The sequence below is a fragment of the Balaenoptera ricei genome, chromosome 19 (assembly GCF_028023285.1).
Source record: "Balaenoptera ricei isolate mBalRic1 chromosome 19, mBalRic1.hap2, whole genome shotgun sequence".
In the NCBI taxonomy this organism is placed as follows: domain Eukaryota; kingdom Metazoa; phylum Chordata; class Mammalia; order Artiodactyla; family Balaenopteridae; genus Balaenoptera; species Balaenoptera ricei.
Window position 1 is genome coordinate 64053683 of NC_082657.1, and position 22719 is coordinate 64076401.

The window sequence follows — 22719 nt, forward strand, 5'->3', positions numbered from 1 at the left end:
GGGGAGGTTTGATCGACGCATAAATGCAGATACAGCTGCACAGCGGGGAGAGAGGAGGCCAAAGGGCAGAGAAAATTTTTATGTTTAAAATTTTCTTGTCTTGCCATAAAACATGAATTTTATTTCACGCCAGCTTGAAGAGCTGGGATGAAGTGTCACCCATTTCCTGGAGCGGGAGGTGGAGGCCTCCGGGCCGGGGGCGGGACGCGCAGACGCCGCCTGTGCTGTGAGCCTCCGGGCCGCAGGAGGCAGCAGCGGGCGGGGCGGATACAGTGTATCGAGGGCGGCGGTGGATACGATGTAACGAGGCCGGCGGGGCGCACACAATGTAGCGAGGGCTGCGGCGGTCAGGTGAGCGACGGAGCGGGCGCGGGCGGGGGTCTGGGTGGAGGAGACGGGGACGCTCGGGCCGCCGCGCCCCGGAGCTCGCAGAGCCCCCTCTCCCGACGCGGACCCCGGGGCGCAGGGCGCCAGGGACCCGCCCGAGGCCCCGGCCCGGGCGCAGAGCAGGATTCAGACCCGCGGGTCCTCACCAGGGCGCAGAGGGGTTTGGAGACTCAGCCGCCCCCACCCACTCGAGCAGGGTTCAGTGGAGAAGGCCGCCCCCCCCCCCCCCCGGCAGATGACACTGTCACTGCTTCCAGCTGCCGACACTCGCTGTCTGCAGGATCCGTGAGGCCCGAGGGGTCGCCGTGGCTGTGCCGCCCTGCGCTGGGGCTGCACCACTCGGAGCCTCAGTTGCCTCATCTATGAAACGGGCGGGCGTGGTGGAAGAGACCTGCCCCTGTGCGGAGCCAGTTGGCGAGGGTCCCCAGAGTGTATGTCGTTGTTGTGGGTGAAGGTGGCGGAGGCCCGTTTGGGGGCGGCGTCTCCCGGACGCGGGGGCGGCTGCTGCTAAGCTTCAACCGCAAACAGGCCTTCAAGGGACAGTAAATGCCCCTGCGCGGTCCTGGCGGGCCTCCTTCCCGGTGTGAGCAGTTAGGATGCACCTTCGGCCCTGCCCCCTCCGGGGAGAAGTCCAGGGGCCTCTGGTGGCAGCCGGGGTGATAGCAGGACCTCTTGGTGGCCGTGCCCCCCGGAGAACAGGAGAGGCTGGTTGGGGCACATCTGAGCTTCAGCCCCTGTTCCTCGGGGCCCTGAGAGGTCTTGGGCTTTGTTCTGAGCTTTCCTTTGATTGCAAAGCCGTGGAGTCCGCAGCCCCTGTGAGAGGAGGTCTCTGGAGGAGGGTAGACAGTGGAGTAGCGGGTTTCCTGCGTGCCTCTCAGTGCCCACCTTCCTGCGTGCTCCTCTCTGAGGCCAAGCCTGAATTCCGGGTGCAGAGCTCTCTGGGGGGTGAACCTGGTGGGGTGGTGAGGGTTGCTGTCGCTTTCCTCAAAGTCAGCTGCCGCGCACTACATCTGCCAGGCCCCTGTGTTGGGACATCATCTGTCTGCCCTCGGCAGCTCCCCTCCCACACCCCCAAATACGATTCTCCAACTTGGCCGGAGAGAAACTGGGGCTGAGAGAAGTCAGGTGACCCCACTCATTCACTCACCTGCAGCCTCTCTGCCAGGCCTGAGACTGGCACTGCCCATAAAGGGGTTAATGAGAGATGCTTTTTCCAGGAGAGCCTGTAGCCCAAGGAGGGCTGCTGGGAAGAGTGGAGGTGTTCCTGCCTTTGAGCTCCTCCGGGCATATTTTATTTTATTTATTTATTTTTCTAGGTAGGGCCTGAGAACCTGTGCTTTTTATTTATTTATTTATTTAAATTGAAGTATAGTTGATTTACAACATTCTGTTAGTTTCTGGTGTACAGCAAAGTGATTCAGTTAAATACGTAGATATAGATAGATATATTCTTCATATTCTTGCCGATTATGGTTTATTACAGGATGTGGAATATAGTTCCCTGTGCTATACAGTAGGACCTTGTTGTTTATCCATCCTATATATAATAGTTTGCATCTGCTGACCCCAAACGCCGGATCCAACCCCCCACCCCCTCCCCCTTGGCAACCACAAGTCTGTTCTCTATGTCTGTGAGTCTGTTTCTGTTTCGTAGATAAGTTCATTTGTGTCATATTTTAGATTCCACATATAAGCGATATCATATGGTATTTGTCTTTCTCTTTCTGACTTATTTCACTGAGTATGATAATCTCTAGGTCCATCCATGTTGCTACAAATGGCATTATTTCATTCTTTTTTTTTTTTTTGGGGATTTAAAAGTGATTTATTTCCAGTTCTTACTGATTTAATTTCTCACATACACTCTTTAAGAAACAAAGGACAAAGTAGGAAATTAAAGTACATTACTAAAGACACAGCAGTGTTTGCAACACACACCCATGTCATCACATCCTCTTGTTAAGTGCTGTGTGTTTCCCATGCTCAGGCCTCACCGGACAAATTCCGTTTGAGTCTAAAAAAGTAAAATATCACCCTGTGGTCCAATAGATGGGTGAAAAAAAAAAAAAAAAACTTTCGCAATTCCCTGGGGACAGGCCAGGGTTCTATTCTGGTTGAGCCCCAGCATCCAGGCTGCACAGGTAAAGAGAGAAAAGGTGGGGTTGGGTGGGATGCCAGAAACCAGAGAGGTGAGGTGAAGGGATTACAGGAAATACCTCCTGAGGGAGGGAGTCTCCACTTTCAGACTCTTTTTTTTGTTTTTATTGGAGTAAAATTGCTTTACAGTGTTGTGCTAGTTTCTCCTGTACAATGACGTGAATCAGCTATATGTATACCTATATCCCCTCGCTCTCGGACCTCCCTTCCACCTCCCCCCGCATCCCACCCATCTAGGTCGTCACAGAGCACCGAGCTGAGCTCCCTGTGCTATACAGCAGGTTCCCACTGGCTAGCTATTCTACACATGGCAGTGTATGTATGTCAAACCTAATCTCCCAATTCATCCTACCATTCTCTTCCCCTCCCCGTGTCCACACATCCATTCTGTATGTCTGCATCTCTATTCCTGCCCTACAAATAGGTTCATCTGTACCATTTTTCTAGATTCCACATATATGCATTAATATACGATATTTGTTTTTTTCTCTTTCTGGCTTACTTCACTCTGTATGACAGACTCTAGGTCCATCCACATCTCTACAAATGACCCAATTTCATTCCTTTTTATGGCTGAGTAATATTCCATTATATATATGTACCACATCTTCTTTATCCATTCGTCTGTCAGTGGATATTTAGGTTGTTTCCATGTGTTGGCTACTGTGCATAGTGCTGTTGTGAACATAGGGGTGCGTGTGTCTTTTTGAATTATGGTTTCCTCCAGATATATGCCCAGGAGTGGGATTGCAGGATCATATGGCAACTCTATTTCTAGTTTTCTGAGGAACCTCCATACTGTTCACCATAGTGCCTCTGGCCATCTTTTAAAACGCTGGGAGGTTTCTGGGGAGAGACCCCTGGGGGTGGCTCCTGACCCTCGCAGTCTCTTGGGGTAGGGCTGATCATCAAGTGACGTCAGGGACAGTTTGCTCTGCAGCGACTGTGGGTTACAGGCTTTACTGCCACGCACAAGTGCTTAATCCTCACCGCCCCCACCCCGCCCCAGGAGGCAGGCATGCTCCCTTATTTATGGGCAAGAAAATGCTCATCACTGGGAGAGGCAGCATTAAATCAGGCCTGGCTTATTATTCTTAATAGTAACAGTGATAATGATAAGTTGCAGCTGGTGTTTATTTCTGGCCAAGGTAGTCAGAACTTTGTATTGACTAATTTAATCTTTAACCCTACACAGTGGGTACTATTATTATCCCCACTTGAAACATGAGAACTCAAAAGCACAGAAAGCTTTAGGCATTTGCCCAAGGTCACACAGCTGGAGCTGACAGAGCTGGGATTTGAATAGGGCCAGTTTGTCTGCTGACCACAAGGCTGTTAGGGTGATCAGTCAGGATCTGTTTTGGCTGCAAGAGACAGAACTCCTCCTCCCAGTAACAGTAGTTTAAACAGAAGTTTATTTCTGTCTCACCTGAATGAAGCCTGGGGGTGAGCAGCTCAGGGCTTCCTCACCACTCCGGAAGAAGGTCTTAGTGAATATGGATCTCACTTGTTAGTGACAACTGGATCTCCCCTGCGCTCTGGGGGCTTCCTAGGGCACTGTGGCCCTTGCCATCTGGGGCGGTGCTGGGCATCAGGGCCTGACCACCCTGTGTGAGCTGCCCAGAGACATCAGGTCATAAGGGAGACCGTGACTTGGGCCCATGGCATCTGTGTCCTGCCCTGTTTTGACCTAGGGGCAGCTAGTCAATGGGTGCCAGGTTCTACCAGGCTGGAACTTCCAACCCACATCCCACTGCAGAGACCAGAGAGGCAGGCGAGGTCCCAGGGGGTGTGTGAGATTCCCTGCCCAGGTGCAGGGCAGCACTGGGTGGGGTGGGGTGGCCCTGGGCCACCCACTCTGGCTCAGTTCTCCTTTCATGGGCTGGAGGGCAGATAGGAGTCAGAGGATTGCCTTGTATAATAACAAATTATTTCAGACGGTAACCAGGTATAAGGAAAGCATAATCAACAACCATGCCCTTACTACAAAGCTTTAACAAACATCTGTCCAACTTCTGTGAACTCATTTGGCCCTGAAGCAGAGAGAGGCTAAGGGATGTGGACCCGCTAGTTAAGTGGGGGGACCTGGGAGGCAAACCCCACCAAAGTCCCTTCTTCTGTCTCAGGAGCATCAGCCCCGTGTGTTCGCGGCTTGCTGAGCTCTGGGCAGGGGAAAGCAGTGCCAGGCTGTGAACCAGACACTTCCTGCCTGTTTCCTTGGATCCCGAGGTGTGGGGCTGGGCATGGGCTCTGGCCACATGGGGCATCGGTGCAGCGCCAGCCTGGCCCACACGGTGACTACACAGCGTTCGTGGGCCCTCCCCATGGGGCATGGGGAGGTGGGCCCTGCCCAAGGCCACACTGCAGGTGGCAGAGCAGGCCTGAGCCCTGGTGTCAGCACTGACCCTTCTTCTGGGTGGGGGGGGGGGGGCGGGGAGGGCGGGTTCTGGATGCTCTGACTGGAAAGGAGCACCTTGGGTCCAGGGCCAGAGGGAGGCACTGAGTCCCGGCAGGTGTGATCCTCGGGTCCAGGGCCAGAGGGAGGCACTGAGTCCCGGCAGGTGTGATCCTCGGGTCCAGGGCCAGAGGGAGGCACTGAGTCCCGGCAGGTGTGATCCTCGGGTCCAGGGCCAGAGGGAGGCACTGAGTCCCGGCAGGTGTGATCCTCGGGTCCAGGGCCAGAGGGAGGCACTGAGTCCCGGCAGGTGTGATCCTCGGGTCCAGGGCCAGAGGGAGGCACTGAGTCCCGGCAGGTGTGATCCTCAGGTCCAGGGCCAGAGGGAGGCACTGAGTCCCGGCAGGTGTGATCCTGGGAGCAGCACAGCCTTGGCCCCTCGGTGGACAGGGAGGGCACGGCCCTCCCAGGGCAGGCGAGGCAGGTGGGATCCACGGGGCCCGTGCTGGAGGTGTGACTGGGCGCGCCCCCCTGGCTCTCCTGCCCCATCAGCGGCTTGGACATCGCTGCTGTTTCTGCGGGGGCTCCAGCAGTGGGCGCCGGGGTGAGGGGGCTGAGCTGGTTTGGGGAGGGTCTGAAGGGGGAGGCCGTGGTGTGGGGGTGTTCGGCCCGGACCCTCCTGGGGAAGGGAGAGGGGCCAGGCCTCCCCTCCGAAGCCCCAGACACTCAGAAAGGCGAGGGGACCGCGGCGAGCCCGGGAGCTGGACGCCCACCTCTGCCCCGCCCGGCCCGCCCGCCCGCAGGTGGGGTGCTATGGAACATGACGAGAAGCTCGCCCGGTTCCGGCAGGTCCACCTCAATCCTTTCAACAAGCAGCTCGGGCCCTGGCAGCATGAGCAGGGGGCTGGCAAGGAGGCCCTGGAGGTCGCTTCTGAAGGTGGGTGCTGGGGGCTGCTGTGCGGGTGGTCTGACCCCGTCACACCGGCGCCCCCTCTACAGGGTTCCTCCCGTGGACACGCGGGGGCCCCCCTCTTCTCTGCAGCACAGCCCGCTTTCCCCTGCTGCATCCCCTGGGGAATGAACACTCCCCTGGGCAGGGATGTGTGCCCGTCTCGTCACTGCTGTGTCCCAGGGCCCAGCACACACCGGGTGCTCACTTGGAGAACGCGTGGAGCGTGAACTCAGCGCCAAGATCTGGAGGGTGAGAGGTCAGCAGGATGTGAGCCCCGAGACTGCGGATGGAGCCAACGGGGTGCCGGGGGCCCCGGGGGCGTGTGTGCAGAGGTGGCCGGTGTCCACACGGGGTTTCACGTGTTCTGGTGTGTAGCGCTCCAGCGGCCTTTCTCGAGCCCGTAGATGTACACATGAGGCATGGGCCTTAGAAATCGGCATGTTTCCATAATATTTCCTGTTTTTGCACGGCACTCTCCTGTCTGCACAAGGATACGGGTGCCTTCGCGAATGCAAACAGGGCCGATGCCAGGGCAGGGCCCTGCTTCCCTCGCCTCCCGTGGGCTCCACGGCCTCCTCCTGGGGGTGGCAGGCTGACTCGTCTCTCTGCCGCCCTCCCCAGAGGCCCTGCCCGAGCTGCCCCCGGGAGAGCCAGAGTTCCGCTGTCCTGAGCGCGTGATGGATCTAGGCCTGTCTGAGGACCACTTCGCCCGCCCTGTGGTAAGGTTCAGGGTCTGCGGGCGGGGAGGGGGACAAGGTGAGCCCCCAAAGCACGAGGAGACGGCCATGTCCATCTCAGCAGGGGTTCCTGGGCCTGGAATCTGAGGCCCATGTGACACCTGGCTCCCACCCCCAAAACGTGTTTGCGGGCCTGTGGGGGCGGGCTGGACCTGGGATTGGGAGCCTGGGCCGCTGTTCTCCTGAGCGCTGTTCCCTCCCCTCCGCACCCGGATCCTGTGAAGCAGATGTGAGAGTTAATTCCACCTGGGGTCCCAGGGAATGCTATAGTCACGCTGTAGGGCGAGGGAGAGGGCGGGAGAGGGGAGCCCCCTGCCCACCCCCGCTGCCCACTCAGCTAGGCAGGGCCACTCTTGTCTGTGCTATATTTTGTTCCATGGAAACCTTGCTGTTTCTTGTTTTGTTTGTTTGTTTGTTTTTTAATAAAAGGGCTCTAATAATTTTTTTTTAAAGTTTGAAAGTCTTCCCGTTTTATGCAAACTATCTCCAACTTTTGAGAGAAACGTTATAGTAACATTCAAATATGATTTTTTAAAAATTCACCTGGAGACCCCAGTTCTCTTCTGCTATTCATTTTTGTTGTTCATGTGGCCTTTAAGCTTTACGCTTTGCTGGTACAGATACCTATTTCATTTATGTGTTTTGCGTCTTTATTATAACATTTCTGAGCCCCTCCTATGGGCCACACACTGGTTTCCCAGAGAGGTGGCACCTCCTCTTTGCCTGGAGGCTCAGTGTACTGGGGGGAGGAGCATGGCTTCTGAGGGCAGTGACACTCCTTTCCTGGGGCAAGGTCAGCCCCAGCTCTGAGACCTGGCCCGTCTCCCTGCCCCTGAGTCTAGGGGCTTTGCTGGGCCCCGCCCCCGGTCCACCTGTGAGGTGCTGGGGCCAGGGGCGGGCGGGTGCCCGGGGTGTCTCTGAGCTTGGTGACCGAACCAGAGGCCACTTCCTCTCCTTGTTGACAGACGAGTGTCATTTCCCTGCTTTCATCCAAGAGGAAGTTCTGTAGAAGTAAGCGAAATAGCATAGCCAGAAAAGCAATTGGATTTCTAAAAGAGGGAAGTTGTGTTTTGAGAAACATCCTGGATTAGGCCTCCAGAGGCCCGTGGGTGGACAGGTCCAGAGGGGCAGGTGGTGTCGGGGGGCTCCTGCCTCTGCCGCCCGGCTTCCCGGGTCCTGAGCAAGTCCTCGGCCACCTGGGCCACCTGGGCCAGCAGGGCCAGGGAGGTCTTCTCTGGGCGCACCTGCCTATGAGGCTGGGCCTGGCCAAAAAGGAGAGCACGTGGGGGGCATCTGTCATTGTCCCCAAACCCGCCACCTCCCACCTCCGCCCGAGCAGGGCCTGTTCCTGGCCTCCGACATCCAGCAGCTGCGGCAGGCCATCCAGGAGTGCAAGCAGGTGATCCTGGAGCTGCCGGAGCACTCGGAGAAGCAGAAGGACGCCGTGGTGAGGCTCATCCACCTCCGGCTGAAGCTCCAGGAGCTGAAGGTGGGTGCCGGCCGCCCCCCACCAGGCAGCTGGAGCTGGGCTGGGGCGCGCACGTCCGGAGGCCGGGCCGCCTCTGGGGCCGAGGGGCTGAGGTTCCACCCTCCGCACCTGACTGGCTGAAGCTACCCGGGCAGGCGGGAGGGAGAGATGGGCCCTCACCCCAGGCGCAGCCTGTTTCTCTGCTAGTGTGATGTGATCGCAGTCTCCTGGGTCATGTGTCCACCCACTGGGGCAAGTGGGTGAGTTAATCCCACCTTGAACCACATGACCCAGAGCAGGGGGTGCTTTGCCGAAGGTGACAACAGAAGGGCTCGTGGATCCTGGAAGCCAGACACCACAGGGGTCCATCATGTAGCCCTTGAGTCTGTGCCCTGTTTGGCTGGGGCCCCTCCGCATCCCTGCGCTGGTTCCTGAGTCCCTGGGAATATAGAAAGTGGAATGTTCATTAGAATATAGGTAAGGCTATGGCACGAGCTAAGACACCCCAAAATACAGTGGCTGAAAGGAATTGGTTGTGTAGTTTTACTCGTGTGGAAATGTTGTAGGTGGCCCAGGGCCCATCTGGCAGCTCTTGGTGTTGGAGACCCCAGGTCCTCCTTTTCTGGCGCTCTGCCACTCCCTGGCAAGTCCACGACAGCCCCCCACTGCCTCTGGGTCTGCACCCAACCGGCAAAAGCAATGTGGGAAGGGCAGCGAAGGCCCTTTCACTCCTGCTCACGTGCTCCGGGGGCAGCACCTAGGTACCAAGGTAGTCTGTAATCTGGGTGGTCCCGGCCTGACCAATCACTGTGTTCTATTGTAAGGGAAGGGCTGCGGCACTGGGGTAAATTTCACAACCTCTGCTACACGTGGTACCTGGGAGACGTCGTCAAGGGGCTCATGTGACGGGAAAAGAGCTGCCGCCTGGCTCACCTGTGACCCCTCCCTGGCCCCCTCCCCAGGACCCCAATGAGGATGAGCCCAACATCCGAGTCCTTCTTGAGCACCGCTTCTACAAGGAGAAGAGCAAGAGTGTGAAGCAAACCTGTGACAAGTGTCACACCGTCATCTGGGGGCTCATTCAGACCTGGTACACCTGCACAGGTGGGGCAAGACCAGACTGCTCCTTCTGGCCTGGCACTCCAGGCCCCAGGGGAGGGGGAATTCTCTGCTGTGTTTTCGGTATTTACTGAACCCTGCGGCGTGGGGGTGTGGGGGTGGGGGGGATGGGAGGTACAGCAAGGGATGAAAGACCCAGATACCTGCCTTCACCAGGCTCACATCCCCTACCACGCGTGGCTATGCAAATTTCAATTAATTAAAGTAAATAGCTAGTTCCTCAGTTGTACCATGCACATTCCAAGTACGCAATAGCCACATGAGGCTGGTGGTCACCCGTTGGACAGTGCAGACAGGACGTTTCCATCACTGCAGAAAATTCCATTGGAGGTGCTGTTGTGGATGAAAAATCAAATAAGTAAATGAAATGGTATGTTAGACATACAGTGAAAAAGAATAAGGAAAGGGACTGGCCTGTGTTGGGGAGGGGGATGGGTGCTATGTTAGGGTGAAATGAAAAGGCATCATGTGACATTTAATAAAAATCTTGGAGGTTGGGGGCAAACCAGGAGTATATCTAGGAAGGAACATTTCTGCAGGGGAGCTGTCTGTGCAAAGGCCCTGTGGTCAGTGTGTGTCCACTGTCTTCGAGGAGGAGCAGAGAGCAGTGTGGCTGGAGCACTGTGTCTGGGAGGGGGCGTGGCAGAGGTGGGCTCAGAGGTGGCTAGAGCCTTTTGCGTAAGCGCACTGGGGCTACAGGTGAGTGCAGGACGTACTTAGGTTTTAACTCCGGCTGCTGAGCTGAGTGTGGCCTGAAGGAGGGAAAGGGATGGCCTGTGACCAGGGTGGGGCGTTCGCATGAGAAGGGGCCAAGTGCAGCCCTAGCGGAAGGACTGGGGTGACGTCTCAGTAGGTGGAAAGATGCAGGCATGGAAACCTGAGCTGGGAAGACCGGGGCGGGGCTGGTCAGGAAGAGCTGGATCCCACTTAGACAGCTTGGGTTTGAGCCCTTTAGGCACCCAGATGGGAACGGCAGGTAGGTCCCTGGCCCTTTGAGTATGGAGTTGGGGGGGAAAGGTCTGCATGTACCTTCAGGGCAAGACTTGGGTGGGGACTGAAGGGACCTCTGACATTTGGGAACCTGCAGTGGTGCCTGGAGAGGCTCTTGCGTTGGTCTGGGAATCGGAGTAGAGGCCCCTGGGGGTCCCAGCAGCTGAAGGTCAGCCTGGGCCGCAGGGTGCCCACCCTTCTAAGAGGCACGTTGTCGGGCCCCCAACCAGGGTGTTATTACCGCTGTCACAGCAAGTGTTTGAACCTCATCTCCAAGCCCTGCGTGCGGTCCAAAGTCAGCCACCAGGCCGAGTATGAGCTGAACATCTGCCCCGAGGCAGGGCTGGACAGCCAGGACTACCGCTGTGCTGAGTGCCGGGCGCCCATCTCTCTGCGTGAGTGCCGCGGGGAGAGCAGGGCACAGGGCCGAGGGGAGCGGCCTGGGCCAGGAGCCCTGCCAACAGCTGTATGAGACGCTTGGGTGCGTGCAATGGCTAAGGGTAGCGTGACTCCGGTGGAGCGAGTCCTGCTCCTTTCCTGGGGAAGCGACAAGGGGCTGCTACGGGTGCCTTTTCACTTCGCACCCGGGCAGAGTGAGGTTGCAACGTGGGTCCCCTAGGAGTCCCTGCAGGGCTGGGCTGCCCTCAGCCTCCCACGTGTGGCCCCACTGTCACAGGAAACCCCCCTCGATGGGGAAATCCCGCAACAGTCACTCACAGGCTGTGTACCAGGCCTTCTTCCTAGAAATCTACTGCCTCTGGCAGTCGCCTGGCGGGAGTCCTCCTATTGTCCCATTTTACTGGTGAGAAACAGGGAAGCAGGGTGGCCTAGAAGACGATGAGTCGGGTGTGGAGGGTGGAACCCTTGGCCCCGCTGGTTCTCGTCCTGTGTGCCGTGGGCGCAGCTGGGGGAGGGACCTCGCAGGTCTCCCAGACTTTGTAACGCTCTCCCTCTCCACAGGGGGTGTGCCCAGCGAGGCCCGGCAGTGCGACTACACCGGCCAGTACTACTGCAGCCACTGCCACTGGAACGACCTGGCTGTCATCCCAGCGCGGGTGGTGCACAACTGGGACTTCGAGCCGCGCAAGGTGGGCGGGGAGCGCAGCGAGGTGGAGCGAGGGGCACGGCCCTGGGGTACAGCCCTCGCCGGCTGGGGATTGGGTGGGGAGGGGGCGTGGCCTGGGGGAGAGGCGGGGCTCAGGGTGGGGGCTTGGGGGCGGGGCGCCGGAGGTGCCGCCTTCCCGCCCCCGGCAGGTGTCCCGCGGCAGCATGCGCTACCTGGCGCTGATGGTGTCGAGGCCCGTGCTCCGGCTCCGGGAGATCAACCCTCTGCTGTTCAACTACGTGGAGGAGCTGGTGGAGATCCGGGTGAGGCTGGGGAGGGGGCGGGCGTGGGGCGACTCTGCTCCCCCCGGGGTGTGGTGGAGCGAAGAGATGCCGCCTGCTTAGCTGGGCCCCGCCGCTGTCCTTTAAGTTAAAGTCGCTAAAGCAACTGTCCAGCCACAATATGAAATAGAACGCAAGGATCAGAGGCAATTTGAATTTTTCTAGTAGCCACATTAGAAAATAAGAAGCAGGTGCAGTTCATTTCAGTGATGTAGTTTATCTAACCCAACCTATCGGTGTACATTATGGAGATACACTGCACTGTTTCTCTTTCATGCACTAGTTTGCGTCCCAGTGTGTATTCTCCACTTAACCACGTCTGTGTGCTCAGGTGCTGGACGCGGCTGGGGGCCACTCTCTTTGCCACTCAGCAGGAGGCCGGGGTGGGGCACGGGCAGGTGAGGGTGCCTCAGGCTGGTGCTGAGAGGGGTGGGGCTTGAAGGGGAGCGGGCTGAGGCACAGTAGGCTGAGCTGCCCAGATCCCGGGCTGAGGAGGGGTTTGACTGGTCAGTCTCCATCGATGGAGGCAAGCTCAGATGCGCCCGAGGTGTGTGTGCACGTGTGCAGCTGGGCTCGGGGGAGAGACTGCGGACCAAGGAACCTCAGGATCCTGCCTGGCCGGGACGCTGTGGCTTGAACTTGAGCTTGGCTGGAGCGCTCAGATCTGGGGCTGCGCTGGGGGACGGGAAGGTACCTCCATTCCCTACTGACCCAGAGGGTAAGATGACATAACTTCCTACACAGCCAGAGCAGGGCCAGCCCCGCCCCCACAGACACACCAGGCGCAGCCCCTGCCTCCGCCAGGGATGCCCACCTGCCCCTCTTGTCCACAGAAGCTGCGCCAGGATATCTTGCTCATGAAGCCGTATTTCATCACCTGCAGGGAGGCCATGGCAGCACGCCTGCTCCTGCAGGTCAGCCCACCTGCCCCGGGGGGTGGGGGAAGGGGATCTGTCGGGGAGGGTGGGTGGGAAACAGACCAGGGCCGTGAGGGGATGACTTGATACCTTGTGTGTGTCGTGCTGTTAGCAGAAGGTCTCCACACTGTCCCCGGGAACACTAGGTCTGCCGTAAGCAAACAGGCATTGTACCCACAAAAACGTTCTCTGATTCCATCCACGTGGGAAGCGCTGAGAGGAGCGGGTCTCATCCTGCAGCCTTCATGGGAGTCTCCATGGAGTGGACCAGGCACGGCCAGCCCAGGAAGGGTTGACCACAAAACACTTTTCAAGGCTCACCTGTTTATTTCTTCCACAAATACTCACTGGGTGCCTGCTGCAGGCAGACAGTGTCTGGGTCCTGGGGGGCAGGGAGCAGAGCAGTGCCCTTCGGGTTGGGCAGACAAGAAAAGCAGGAAGCAGCGCGTGTCGGGGGGTGGCGAGGTGTGTGGACAAGATAAAGTGGGGAAGGGGGCCCAGCTGCTGGCGAGCCGGGGTGTGGGCAGTGCGAGGGCCCTGGCCCGCCACCAGGGGTCACGGTGGCTGGGCCCGCAGCTCCAGGACCGGCAGCACTTTGTGGAGAACGACGAGATGTACTCCGTGCAGGACCTGCTGGACGCACACACGGGCCGCCTGGGCTGCTCGCTGGCGGAGACCCACACGCTGTTTGCCAAGCACATCAAGCTGGACTGCGAGGTGGGCCCCCCCGCGGGCCAGGTGGGGAGGGCGGGAGGGGGGCTCTGGCGGACGTGCCTCCCACCCTGGGAGCGGGCACTGACCATCCCGCCTCGCCGCCAGCGGTGCCAGGCCAAGGGCTTTGTGTGTGAGCTCTGCAGAGAGGGTGACGTGCTCTTCCCCTTCGACAGCCACACGTCAGTGTGCGCGGACTGCTCCGCCGTCTTCCACAGGTCGGTGCTCGAGACCCCGACCCCCGACCCCAACGCCGCCCCCCGCCCCCCGCCGATAGACACGGGGAGAGGGAGGGAGGGAGACACTGGGGCTTGATCTTTGCCGCCTGGTTTCAGATTCCTTTGCCTTGATCCTGAGATGTAGACTTAGACCCTGATGGTGAGACTCAGCTGAAGTTCCGCTGGGAAGAAGCCCCCGTGGGCTGGGGAGGGGTGCGCAGCCCAGACCCCGTGGGTGCGCACGTATCCGGCTGGCTTCCCTCCTCCACCGGGACTGAGGTTTAGCTGAGGTCAGAGCTTCCTAAACTTCTTAGCTCTTGTGATTTTTTTTCAAACATTCCCTAGGCCACAAGAAATACCTAACATTTTTGTTTATTAAGTACTTAGGTTCAAACAACTTAAGCATTTATGTCCTAAAGACTTGCGGGTGTTTGGAAGAGTGATACACATAAATCGGAAGAAAGATATTTGAATTCGTTAAGCACAGTTACCAATAGGCGTGCGCCTGCTGGGCCCACACAGCTTCTCACACTGGGCTCAGATGGGACCCCACCACCCCTGTTTCAGTCCACACTGGTTTTTCCTGGCACTTGATGTTCCTCAGAGCCACCGCCGACCTCACAGGTCTGCAGAGCTGGGATTGCGGTTGCAGTGACTATAGCAGAAGCTGTTGTTAAAACCGTGAGCTCCCTCGAGCTAGCAGTTTGCGTGGTGTCTGTCCTGTCAAATACTGCTACGCCCCCTTCAAACATTTAAACTGCCGTGGGGACCGTGTGCACCTCCACAGAGCCCTGAGTGGGGGCTCTGCATGGCGGTGGGGACAGGTCGGGGGTCACTGAGCTCTGAGCAGAACCCTCCCCGTCAGAGGGTGACAGGCAATAGGTGTGGAGCCGTTAGGAGGGGCCCGCACAGAGGGACAGGACAGCGGGCCTGGCAGGCACGCCTGGGTGCAGCCCTCTGCACTGACCCTTTGGGAGAAACTCCGCTTCAGTTTCCCCGTCCGTCTGGAGGGATACTGGGACCTGACTTAAGGAGCTTGTGAAGCCTCGGTGGTGGAAGTCTACATGCAGAGAGCTGTGCCCCTTCCCGGGCTGACCCTGTCTCCCCGCCCCCAGGGACTGCTACTACGACAATTCCACCACGTGCCCTAGGTGTGCCCGCCTCACCTTGCGGAAGCAGTCACTCTTCCAGGAGCCTGGTCCAGACGTGGACGCCTAGAGCTGCGGAACCCCTAGTGGGCCTGTCTGGGGCCCGCCCTGCCGGTCGTTGCCAAAGTCAAGGTGTTTCTTGTGCTCTGGAGACCCTAGGCTACAGCCCCTGGACCTCTCCCCAGCACCTCGGGGATGATGGTAAGCGCTGGGGGATGACTGGCCTCGTGGGGCACCACAAGGACCATCATCCCCTAGCGCTTACTGGGACTTGGGGCAGCCATGCCTGGCTGTTTTCCGGCTGCTGTGTGGGCCAGGATGTGCACCCCCTCCCCGAACTGCAGAGCTGTAAGGGGAGGGGAGTGGGGGAGGGATTCTTCTCATCTCCCCTTGGCCAAGAGCCCCCCACACCCTTGGGACCAAGGCTGCTGGGCCTGGGCCACCCTGGAAATCCTGGAGGGCTTCCGGGGAGTGGCCGACAAGACTGAGGAGACCAGCTGCACACACTCAGCCTTGGCCTGGGTTTTATCTGCGGTGGATGCTTTGGGTTCTACGTGGAGGGTCCCTCCCCCGGCCCCTTGTCTCTCTGGGGACCTCTGGTTGTCCCTGGCTGGGGCTGTTCATAACTATCTCCCAAGGGCCCTGCCCCTGCCTCTCCCCAGGGTTCTCTCTCTGGGTCCTCCTCTGGAGGGCCAGTCCAAGGGTTACTGGCTTTTTCTACACAGCGTGGAAGGAAGGGGCCATCTAGCTGTCACCTCTGGGGGGACCGGCCGCCGCCCCTGCCTTGGCCCAGCCCAGCTTACGCTGGTGCTCCAAGCTGGGGGGCTGGGGGTCCCGCCCAAAGAGGCTGCCCTGCTTCCGGGTATGGAGCAGGGACTGTGCCCCCGGGGGAGGTCAGGGTTAGGTGAGAGGGCTGGTGACAGTAGGCCCGGGACCCAGTGTGCCGAGGAGCTGCATCCTGCCACCACGGTGCCTGCCTGTAGAGGCCTCGGAGACCCCGACGGGGGGCCTTCCGTTTGGGGGCCTGAGGTCAGGCACCAGAAATCTTTGCTCCAGCAGAGGGAGCCCGGGATGCAGGACTGACCCCCAGCTATCCAGTGGGGGAGCTGCGTTTGCGGGGACCCTTGGGAGACCCTGCCGTCCAGGGGAAGGCCCGTGGGAAGAGGACGTCTCAGGACACGGCTGCACAGTTCTTCCTGCCTTCCTCCCCGCCCTGAACTGTGCTCGACTATTGACGCACAGGCGGTGGGCGGTGGGCAGGGGATACAGCCAGCTGGGCGTCCATCACCTTTGACTGGCAAGCCCGAGCAGAGGCTCGGCCAGCAGAAAGGCCAGCTTACCTAGCTGTTGGGCCGACGCGGGCGGTGGGTAAAGACAGCGCCACCCCCTCCTCACCCCTCTGCACCCCAGGGAAGCCCTGTCCGGTGGCTTTAGGCGACCCCCTCCGTCTGTGCTGAGCACAGTGGGAGGCTGGCCCCCATCGGGACCCCTTTCTTCTCGGGGTTGAGCGGGGGTTAAAGGCTAAATGCCCTCCTGCTACACCCCAGATCTGCACACGTCTCACCGCAGCGTCGCATTTCTGTCATAGGGATGTTGGCTATCCCCGAATTCACCGTGTAATCAGCACATCATTCCAGCTACAATGACTGTGTCCACAGGAAACGTTAGTGGACTGCCATTTGTTGGGCAAAGTTGGCTTTGTTTTTTTTAAACTACCCCCATTACCTCTGCCCCATCTCTCCCTTCTGGATGACAAATTCTTTAAACAGAATCATGTGTGGGTCTTTCTGAGTCCACCTCATGGTAGCAAGAACCCACCAAGGAACCAGTTAGCATGGGCAGGCCCTCCCAGGAGAGCTATGTAATGGGCTGCAGCCGCTGTCTCACTAAATCTGTGTTCTCCAGACCGTGGTGTGTGTGCTGAACTGGGGACAGGGCAGGGTTTGCTTGACATACGAATCAAACACAGGTTTAGTCACAGCCCACAGCCCTCCCCATCCAACGGGGTCGACTGTAATCTGGGCATCGTGCCTAGGCCTCAGTGTGCTGACCCCTCTAAGAGGCACTAAAACACATCCCTGGTGGGGCTGTTTGGGTGCCAGGAGGCACCGGGCACAGCCTGGCACACGGAGAATGCTCAGTGAGTAGAAGCTCCGTCTTCTCTGCATAACCCTCCCGGTGGAAAGACTGTCTCGTTAACGCACCGTAAGTAGTGCACGTCCCAGGTGTAGCTCCTGGGAGCCTCTCGCGTCTTCACAAGCTGGACCCACTGACAGGGCCCTTGGACTTCAGGAGAACCCTACACCCCCTCCCAAATTACATTCAAAGCTCTGTGTATGTACATTTCTCTAGAGATATGAGCCCTGGTTTTGACCAGGATCTCAAAGAAAACATCAGGAATGTGCTTGAGAAGGTGCCTTTATCCAGCTGCATCCAGACAGGCTGGTAGACAGCAGCCCTATGGCCGAGGAGACCTGAGAGCTCGATGGGGGCACAGGCAGAGGGTGGGGGAAAGGCGTGTGAGGGGGTCCGTGGGCCTGATGCTGGCACCCCCAGCTTCAAACAGCTAAGGCTGCACGTGGGCATCAGAGGACGCGGCCTCCAACCACCCCCTTCAGGTATGAAAGAGTACTTTCTTTTAACCTTTTAATTTTGACAAATTTAGGTTTACAGAAGTGTTGCAGAAACACTCCCAGGTGCCCATCTCCTGGATTCCATAAATGTTAACATCTTGCCCCATTTGCTTCATCCTTTCTCCACACTCTTGTGAACCATCTGGCAGTTAAGTTGCCCCTTTGCCTCTAAGTAACTCGTGTGTTACTCCCAAACAAGGACGTTGCCTTACACGGCTGCAGTGCGGTCATAACATCAGGAGCTGACATTGATTTGGGACCATAAAACCTACAACAAACCGTATTCACATTTTGCCATTCAGTTGCCATGTCGTTTTACCCTTTAATCTGGAAGGGTTCATGACACTGACATTGAAAAGCACAGGCTAGGGACGTCCCTGGTGGCGCAGTGGTTAAGAGTCTGCCTGCCAACACAGGGGACATGGGTTTGAGCCCTGGTTCGGGAAGCTCCCACATGCCACGGAGCAACGAAGCCCGTGCGCCACAACCACTGAGCCTGTGCTCTAGAGTCCGTGAGCCACAAGTACTGAGCCTGCGAGCCACAACTGCTGCTACTGTGGCAGCAGAACAACTGAAGCCTGTGTGCGTAGAGCCCCTGCTCTGCAACAAGAGAAGCCACCGCAATGAGAAGCCCGCGCACGGCAAGGAAGAGGAGCCCCCGCTCGCCACTAGAAAAAGCCCGCGTGCAGTGACAAAGACCCAACGCAGCCAAATAAATTAATTAAAAAAAAAAAAAAAAGAAAAGCACTGGCTAATTATTCTGAAGACTTTCCTCCAGTGTGGGTTTTTCTGATTGGATTTGGGCTTTGCACTTTTGGTGGGATTTTCACAGAAGTGATGCTGTGTCTGTAGTGGGTCATCTGTCCTACTCCTGGAGATGCTTTGGTCCCCCTGTCTCCTGTGTCCTTTTGACACGTTCCTGGCATTCTTTAGGCACTTGCTTCCTTTCCAGTATAGCAAGGTGTTCCAGGCTTATTCTGTAATTTCCCCAGTCCCAGCCCTGGAACCAGTCATGTTTCTGAGGAGCCCCAGAACCTTCTGGTGGAGCATGGCACTCAGGAAACAAGATGTGGTCGTTGGTTACGCTCATGGCTGGGGTAGGAAATAGTACCCCATGTCCATTTCCTTATTGGTCTATAAACATATTAAAAACCATGAGTTTACACTGATACTTCCAATTTCAAAACAACACGAGTCATTCTTTCCCTTTTTCATATTTGCAATTCCCTTGCTTGACAGTGAGAAACCCGGCTCCGTTATCCATAACATACTTATTTGCTCCATCCTAGAGTACACACAGAGCGCCTTCGGCATTGCTCACCTATGCTGGTGAAAAACAAGGCTACTAACAAGCGTTTAATATTTGTTTAGATTCTCTTTTGTCTCTAGTCTGAGGGCATATAGTCAAAATAAGGTGTTTAAAATTTACTTGGGTGTTTCTCCCCCTTCGTTGTGGATATGCAATTCATGCGCAATATGGTTCCGTTCATATACTCCACTGTTTTATTTCCCTACCCTTGTTTACTTTTGTTTGTGCAATATATTAACATGGTTCCCCAACCAGAACTTCCCAAAAGGTACAAAAGTTACATCTCCCCCCGACCCCCATAACCAATCTCTTTAGTCTCCGATTTCTCCTTCCTGTGTTTCTTTTCGTACAGGATACGTGTGTATTTTATTTCCCTTTCTTTCTTCCACAAAAGGTAGCACACTCTACTCTTGCATGTTGTTTTTTTCAATTAATAATATATCCTGGAAACCACTCCGCATCAGCTGAGTTCTTCCTTATTCTACTATTATGATAGCTATCATCATTTACAACTGTCTTACATTCCACCGTGTGGAAGCGCCATTTTCTATTTGACTATTTCACTTGAGACTCTTCAGGCTGTTCCGTAGCTTTTGCAGTTACAAACAAGGCTGCAACAAATAATCCGTGCACATATATTTTCTTTTGTTGTCAGTATATTTTTAGGGTATAATCCTGAAAGTGGGATGGCTAAATCAAAAGAAATGTATTTTTTATTAGTGTTCAATGCCCCTCGGTAAGGGATGTGCAAACCTGCATTCTCACCAGCAGCGAATGAGGGTGCCAGTAACGCCACAGCCACACCAAGAGAATGTGCAGTCACACTTTTTGATTACTGCCCATCTGAATGATGAGAAATGGTATCTGTGTAGCTTTCATTTGCATTTCTCGAGTGAGGTCAAGCTTATGTTTCAAGATCCAATTTACTCATTTATGAATTCTATCTTTTGCCCACTTTTCTATTGGATTTTTGGTATTCTCAATCTTTAACAGTCCTTCACATATCAGGGATATTAGCCCATTATCTGTGAGAAATTTTCTTCCAGTGTGTCATTTGCCTTTGACCTTGTTTGTAGTGTTTTATCCTCATAGAAAAGTTTCGTTTTGTTACCTTTTCATATGGTTAAACTGATTAATCTTAAATCTCCTCTGGATTTTGAGTCCTAGAAAATCTTCCCCAACACCCATGTCAAAGACATTCATCCATGTGTTTTGTAGTACTTGTATGGTTTCAATTTTTACATTTAGATCCCTCATCGGTTTGTTTATTCTTGTGTATGCTGTGAGTTATGAATTAACTATCTTTTGCCAAATTTTAACCAGCCGTCCTGCACTATTTAAAAAAAAAAAAAGCCTACCTGTATCTATTTCTGGACTTTCTATTGTATTCTACAGGTCTGAATTACCTCCCTGATTCAATCACAGAGGTTTTATAGTGTGTTTTAATGTCTACCAGGGCTAGTCTCCTCGTAGTTTGTTTTAAATAACTTTTCCTGGATCTTCTTTCATTCAATCTTCTTAAAGCACATATTTAAGTAAAATTTTACTGCCAAAATTGATGCTCTTAAGTGTCAAAATGAAAATACCAGAAGCAGGGTTTCCAGGGATGTTAAACACCTGAAAGCAGAGGCTTGGCTGGGCCTCACCCAGGAGGTCACCCTGTTGCATCTGGTCACGCACCCTGAGGTCGCCTAGGAGAGCTGCTTTGAGCGCCGCTCCTTCTCACTGTACAGGTCCCTGTAGCAGCTTATTGCGTCGTTGATTGCTCTCGAAACTTTCAGGTTCCATGCATCATCAGGGCTGTTACTGGTAAGGACCTGCAAGCCGGCCTCGAAATGCGAGAAGGCTGCTGACAGCTCCCGTGTGGTTAGTTGGCGCAGGGCAGGTGCAGCCTCTTCACCTGCCTCCTCCTCCTCTCCTGCCGGTTCCTGCTCCAGCCGCACCAGCTCCTCATTTGAGAGACCCTCCTCGTGGGACAGCAGCAGCTGGTCCACGTCAGCTTCTCCCACCTCTCCGAGCGCCACACTCTTGGCAAGGGTCACAATATTCTGTTGAAGCTGGGCAATGTTGTCTGTTTGGGACACACTCTGGAACTGAACACACTCGGGCCAAATCTTCTTCCACACGCCGTTCATTGTTGCTGGCCTGAGCTCCTCCCAAGCTATTGCAATGTTGTCCACAGCATCCATGATGCTGTACTTTCTCCAAAACTCCCTGATCTCAGCTGTATCGTCCCCATCTGTTGCTTCTAGGATGTGCTCAAAAGTCCTTCTCAGGTAATGAGCTTTGAAGGTAGAGGCCACACCTTGACCCATGGGCTGGATCGAGTCAGCTGTATTGTCATGAAGATATTCCACTCTTACATTATCAGACAGATCGCTCAAATTTACTGGGTGGCATGGTGCGTTGTCTAAGATGAGCAGTGCTTTGTTGGTGAGATTATTTTGGGCACAGTATTTTTCAATGGCAGGGCAAAAAAAGTATGTGAACCACTCATGAAAGATGCTCCTGGTTGCCCAGGCCTTTTTATTTGAGCGCCAAATCACAGGCAAATTGGGCTTGGAGTACCCCTCCAGAGCCTTGGGGTTTTCTGAGTGGTACACCAATAAGGGCTTCAACTTAAAGTCCCCAGCTGCATTGCCGCCAAGAAGCAGCATCAAGCGATCTTTGGATGATTTAAACCCGGGCTCAGCTTTCTCTTCTACCGAAATAAACGTTCTTTCAGGCATTCTTTTCCAATAAAGCCCTGTCTCATCTACATTAAAAACTTGCTGGGGGGTGTACTCACCTTCTTGGATGATGCTTTTCAGGACTTCTGGATATACATCCTCCTTGCCAGGAGCCGTGCTGTTCATCTTGAAGTGGGGCAAACAGTGGCGTTCCTTGAATCTCACAAACCACCCTTTACTTGCACTAAACTTTGCTGTTTGCGAGCTTTCCCCTTGTTCACGCTGTAAGTCATCAAACAAACTCTTAGCCTTCTCCTGAATAACGGCGACGCTCAGGGGCACGTTTCGCTGGCTCTGGTCTTCAAGCCACACACGCAACAACCGCTCCATGGTCTCCATGACTGCACTTCGGTGGCGAGTCAACCGGGAGGCTCTCAACGGAGTAGCTATTTGTGAACTCGCTTTGATTTTTTCTTTGTTATCTCGGATTGTCGCCACTGTAGAGACAGCAAGGCCTAAGGCCTTTGCGACCTGGCTGAGCTTTTCACCCACTTCAAACCGTCTTAACACTTCTAATTTCACGTCGAGGGTAATTGCTTTCCGTTCCCTTTTGGCACTCGGGATGGCCGTCGCATTTCGGGGCCTTTTCCCAGGCATCTTTGCCTCCGGAATGTACTAAAAGAACAGCAGTCCCAGGTGCGAGAAAGCCTGTGGTTACTCTATGCCCCCTTGCAGAACTTGGGGAAGAGAAAGTGGGGCTTCGAAGAGGCGCAGGCTGCCGTCCCTGGGGACGTGGAAGGGTCAGCACAGGCCGGCCCACGACACTGTCCAGGGCGGCCAGCGTGGGCCTCCGGCGTCGATCAGAGCGTCCACATCCCTGGACAGCACGCGTGGGTTTCCGTGATGCAGAAACAGCTCCGTGAGCGGCAGTAGGCTGCACAGCACACGCAGCCCCAGTGCTATGCTTCCTGCCGGAACCGGTTCCCAGCGCGGCGCCGGGACCACCAGGAGCCCGCGGGCTGGGCCTGGCGGGGCGGCGTTCGCTCTTGTGAGCCGCTTCCCATGGAGGACCCCGGAAATACCTGTCCTTGGAGACGCCGGATTTAAAATAAATCTAAAGGCGCTGGCTGTCCCCTCAGCACCTCGCCCGCGTCGGTCACCGCGGGCCAGGGCGGCGCGCAGGTTGAGATCCGAGTCAGGCCGTAGAGTAGACACCTAAGGAGAGGTCCCCGCGTCGTCGCCTTGGCCTCACCGCGCATGCGTCCGGCACCCGGAGGTCGGCTGGGGGTGTGGCGCCCTATGACCTATTCACAGCTGCGCTGGGCGTGCGCGCGCCCGAGCGGCGCGAGGTCGGGGTCGGGGGATGTCGCAGTGGCTGGTGGTGGCGGCCGGGCCGCTCGCCGTGCTGTGGCGATGCGGCGGTGGCCCACGAAGCGGCAGGACGGCCGAGGCAGGCGTGAGGGCCCTCGGAACCGCCCAGCAGGTGAGCGGGGAGGCGTTGCCCGGCGGTTCCGGGCGGCGGG

At 56.3% G+C, this 22719-nt stretch overlaps 3 protein-coding genes across 19 annotated transcripts in view; 2 read left to right on the plus strand and 1 right to left on the minus strand.

The window, feature by feature from the left end:
• Positions 1–270: 270 nt before the first annotated feature.
• On the plus strand, positions 271–16489 carry DEF8 (differentially expressed in FDCP 8 homolog). 10 transcript variants are annotated; one of them, XM_059906143.1, is made up of 14 exons: positions 317–351; positions 5298–5423; positions 5789–5876; positions 5982–6147; positions 6513–6610; positions 7968–8117; positions 9059–9200; positions 10436–10600; positions 11166–11293; positions 11460–11573; positions 12425–12505; positions 13085–13225; positions 13328–13437; positions 14553–16489. In XM_059906143.1, the coding sequence occupies exons 4-14, from the start codon at positions 6039–6041 to the stop codon at positions 14653–14655; spliced, it is 1341 nt and encodes a 446-aa protein (XP_059762126.1). In that variant the 5' UTR covers positions 317–351; positions 5298–5423; positions 5789–5876; positions 5982–6038; the 3' UTR covers positions 14656–16489. The 10 variants fall into 10 exon arrangements, with proteins under 10 accessions (XP_059762121.1, XP_059762129.1, XP_059762124.1 ...); XM_059906146.1 differs by lacking the exon at positions 5982–6147 and having other exon boundaries at positions 272–351; positions 5311–5543; positions 5743–5876; XM_059906141.1 differs by lacking the exon at positions 5982–6147 and having other exon boundaries at positions 312–351; positions 5743–5876; positions 12428–12505; positions 13091–13225.
• On the minus strand, positions 16134–22674 carry LOC132354302 (tigger transposable element-derived protein 1-like). Its single transcript, XM_059906135.1, has one exon. It carries the CDS (start codon positions 21851–21853, stop codon positions 20219–20221), a length of 1635 nt encoding a protein of 544 aa, XP_059762118.1. The 5' UTR covers positions 21854–22674; the 3' UTR covers positions 16134–20218.
• LOC132354300 (AFG3-like protein 1) overlaps positions 22465–22719 on the plus strand; it is a 34410-nt gene continuing 34155 nt past the window's right edge. For 7 of the 8 annotated variants that reach the window (XR_009499227.1, XR_009499228.1, XM_059906128.1 and 4 more), the window contains exon 1: positions 22465–22679. Coding sequence is in view for 5 of the 8 variants with exons in the window: in XM_059906128.1 (XP_059762111.1) it covers positions 22560–22679 (120 nt within the window). In the remaining 3 variants the exon portion in view is untranslated. The remainder of the gene's footprint in view (positions 22680–22719) is intronic. The other variant, XM_059906131.1, reaches the window with a different exon arrangement.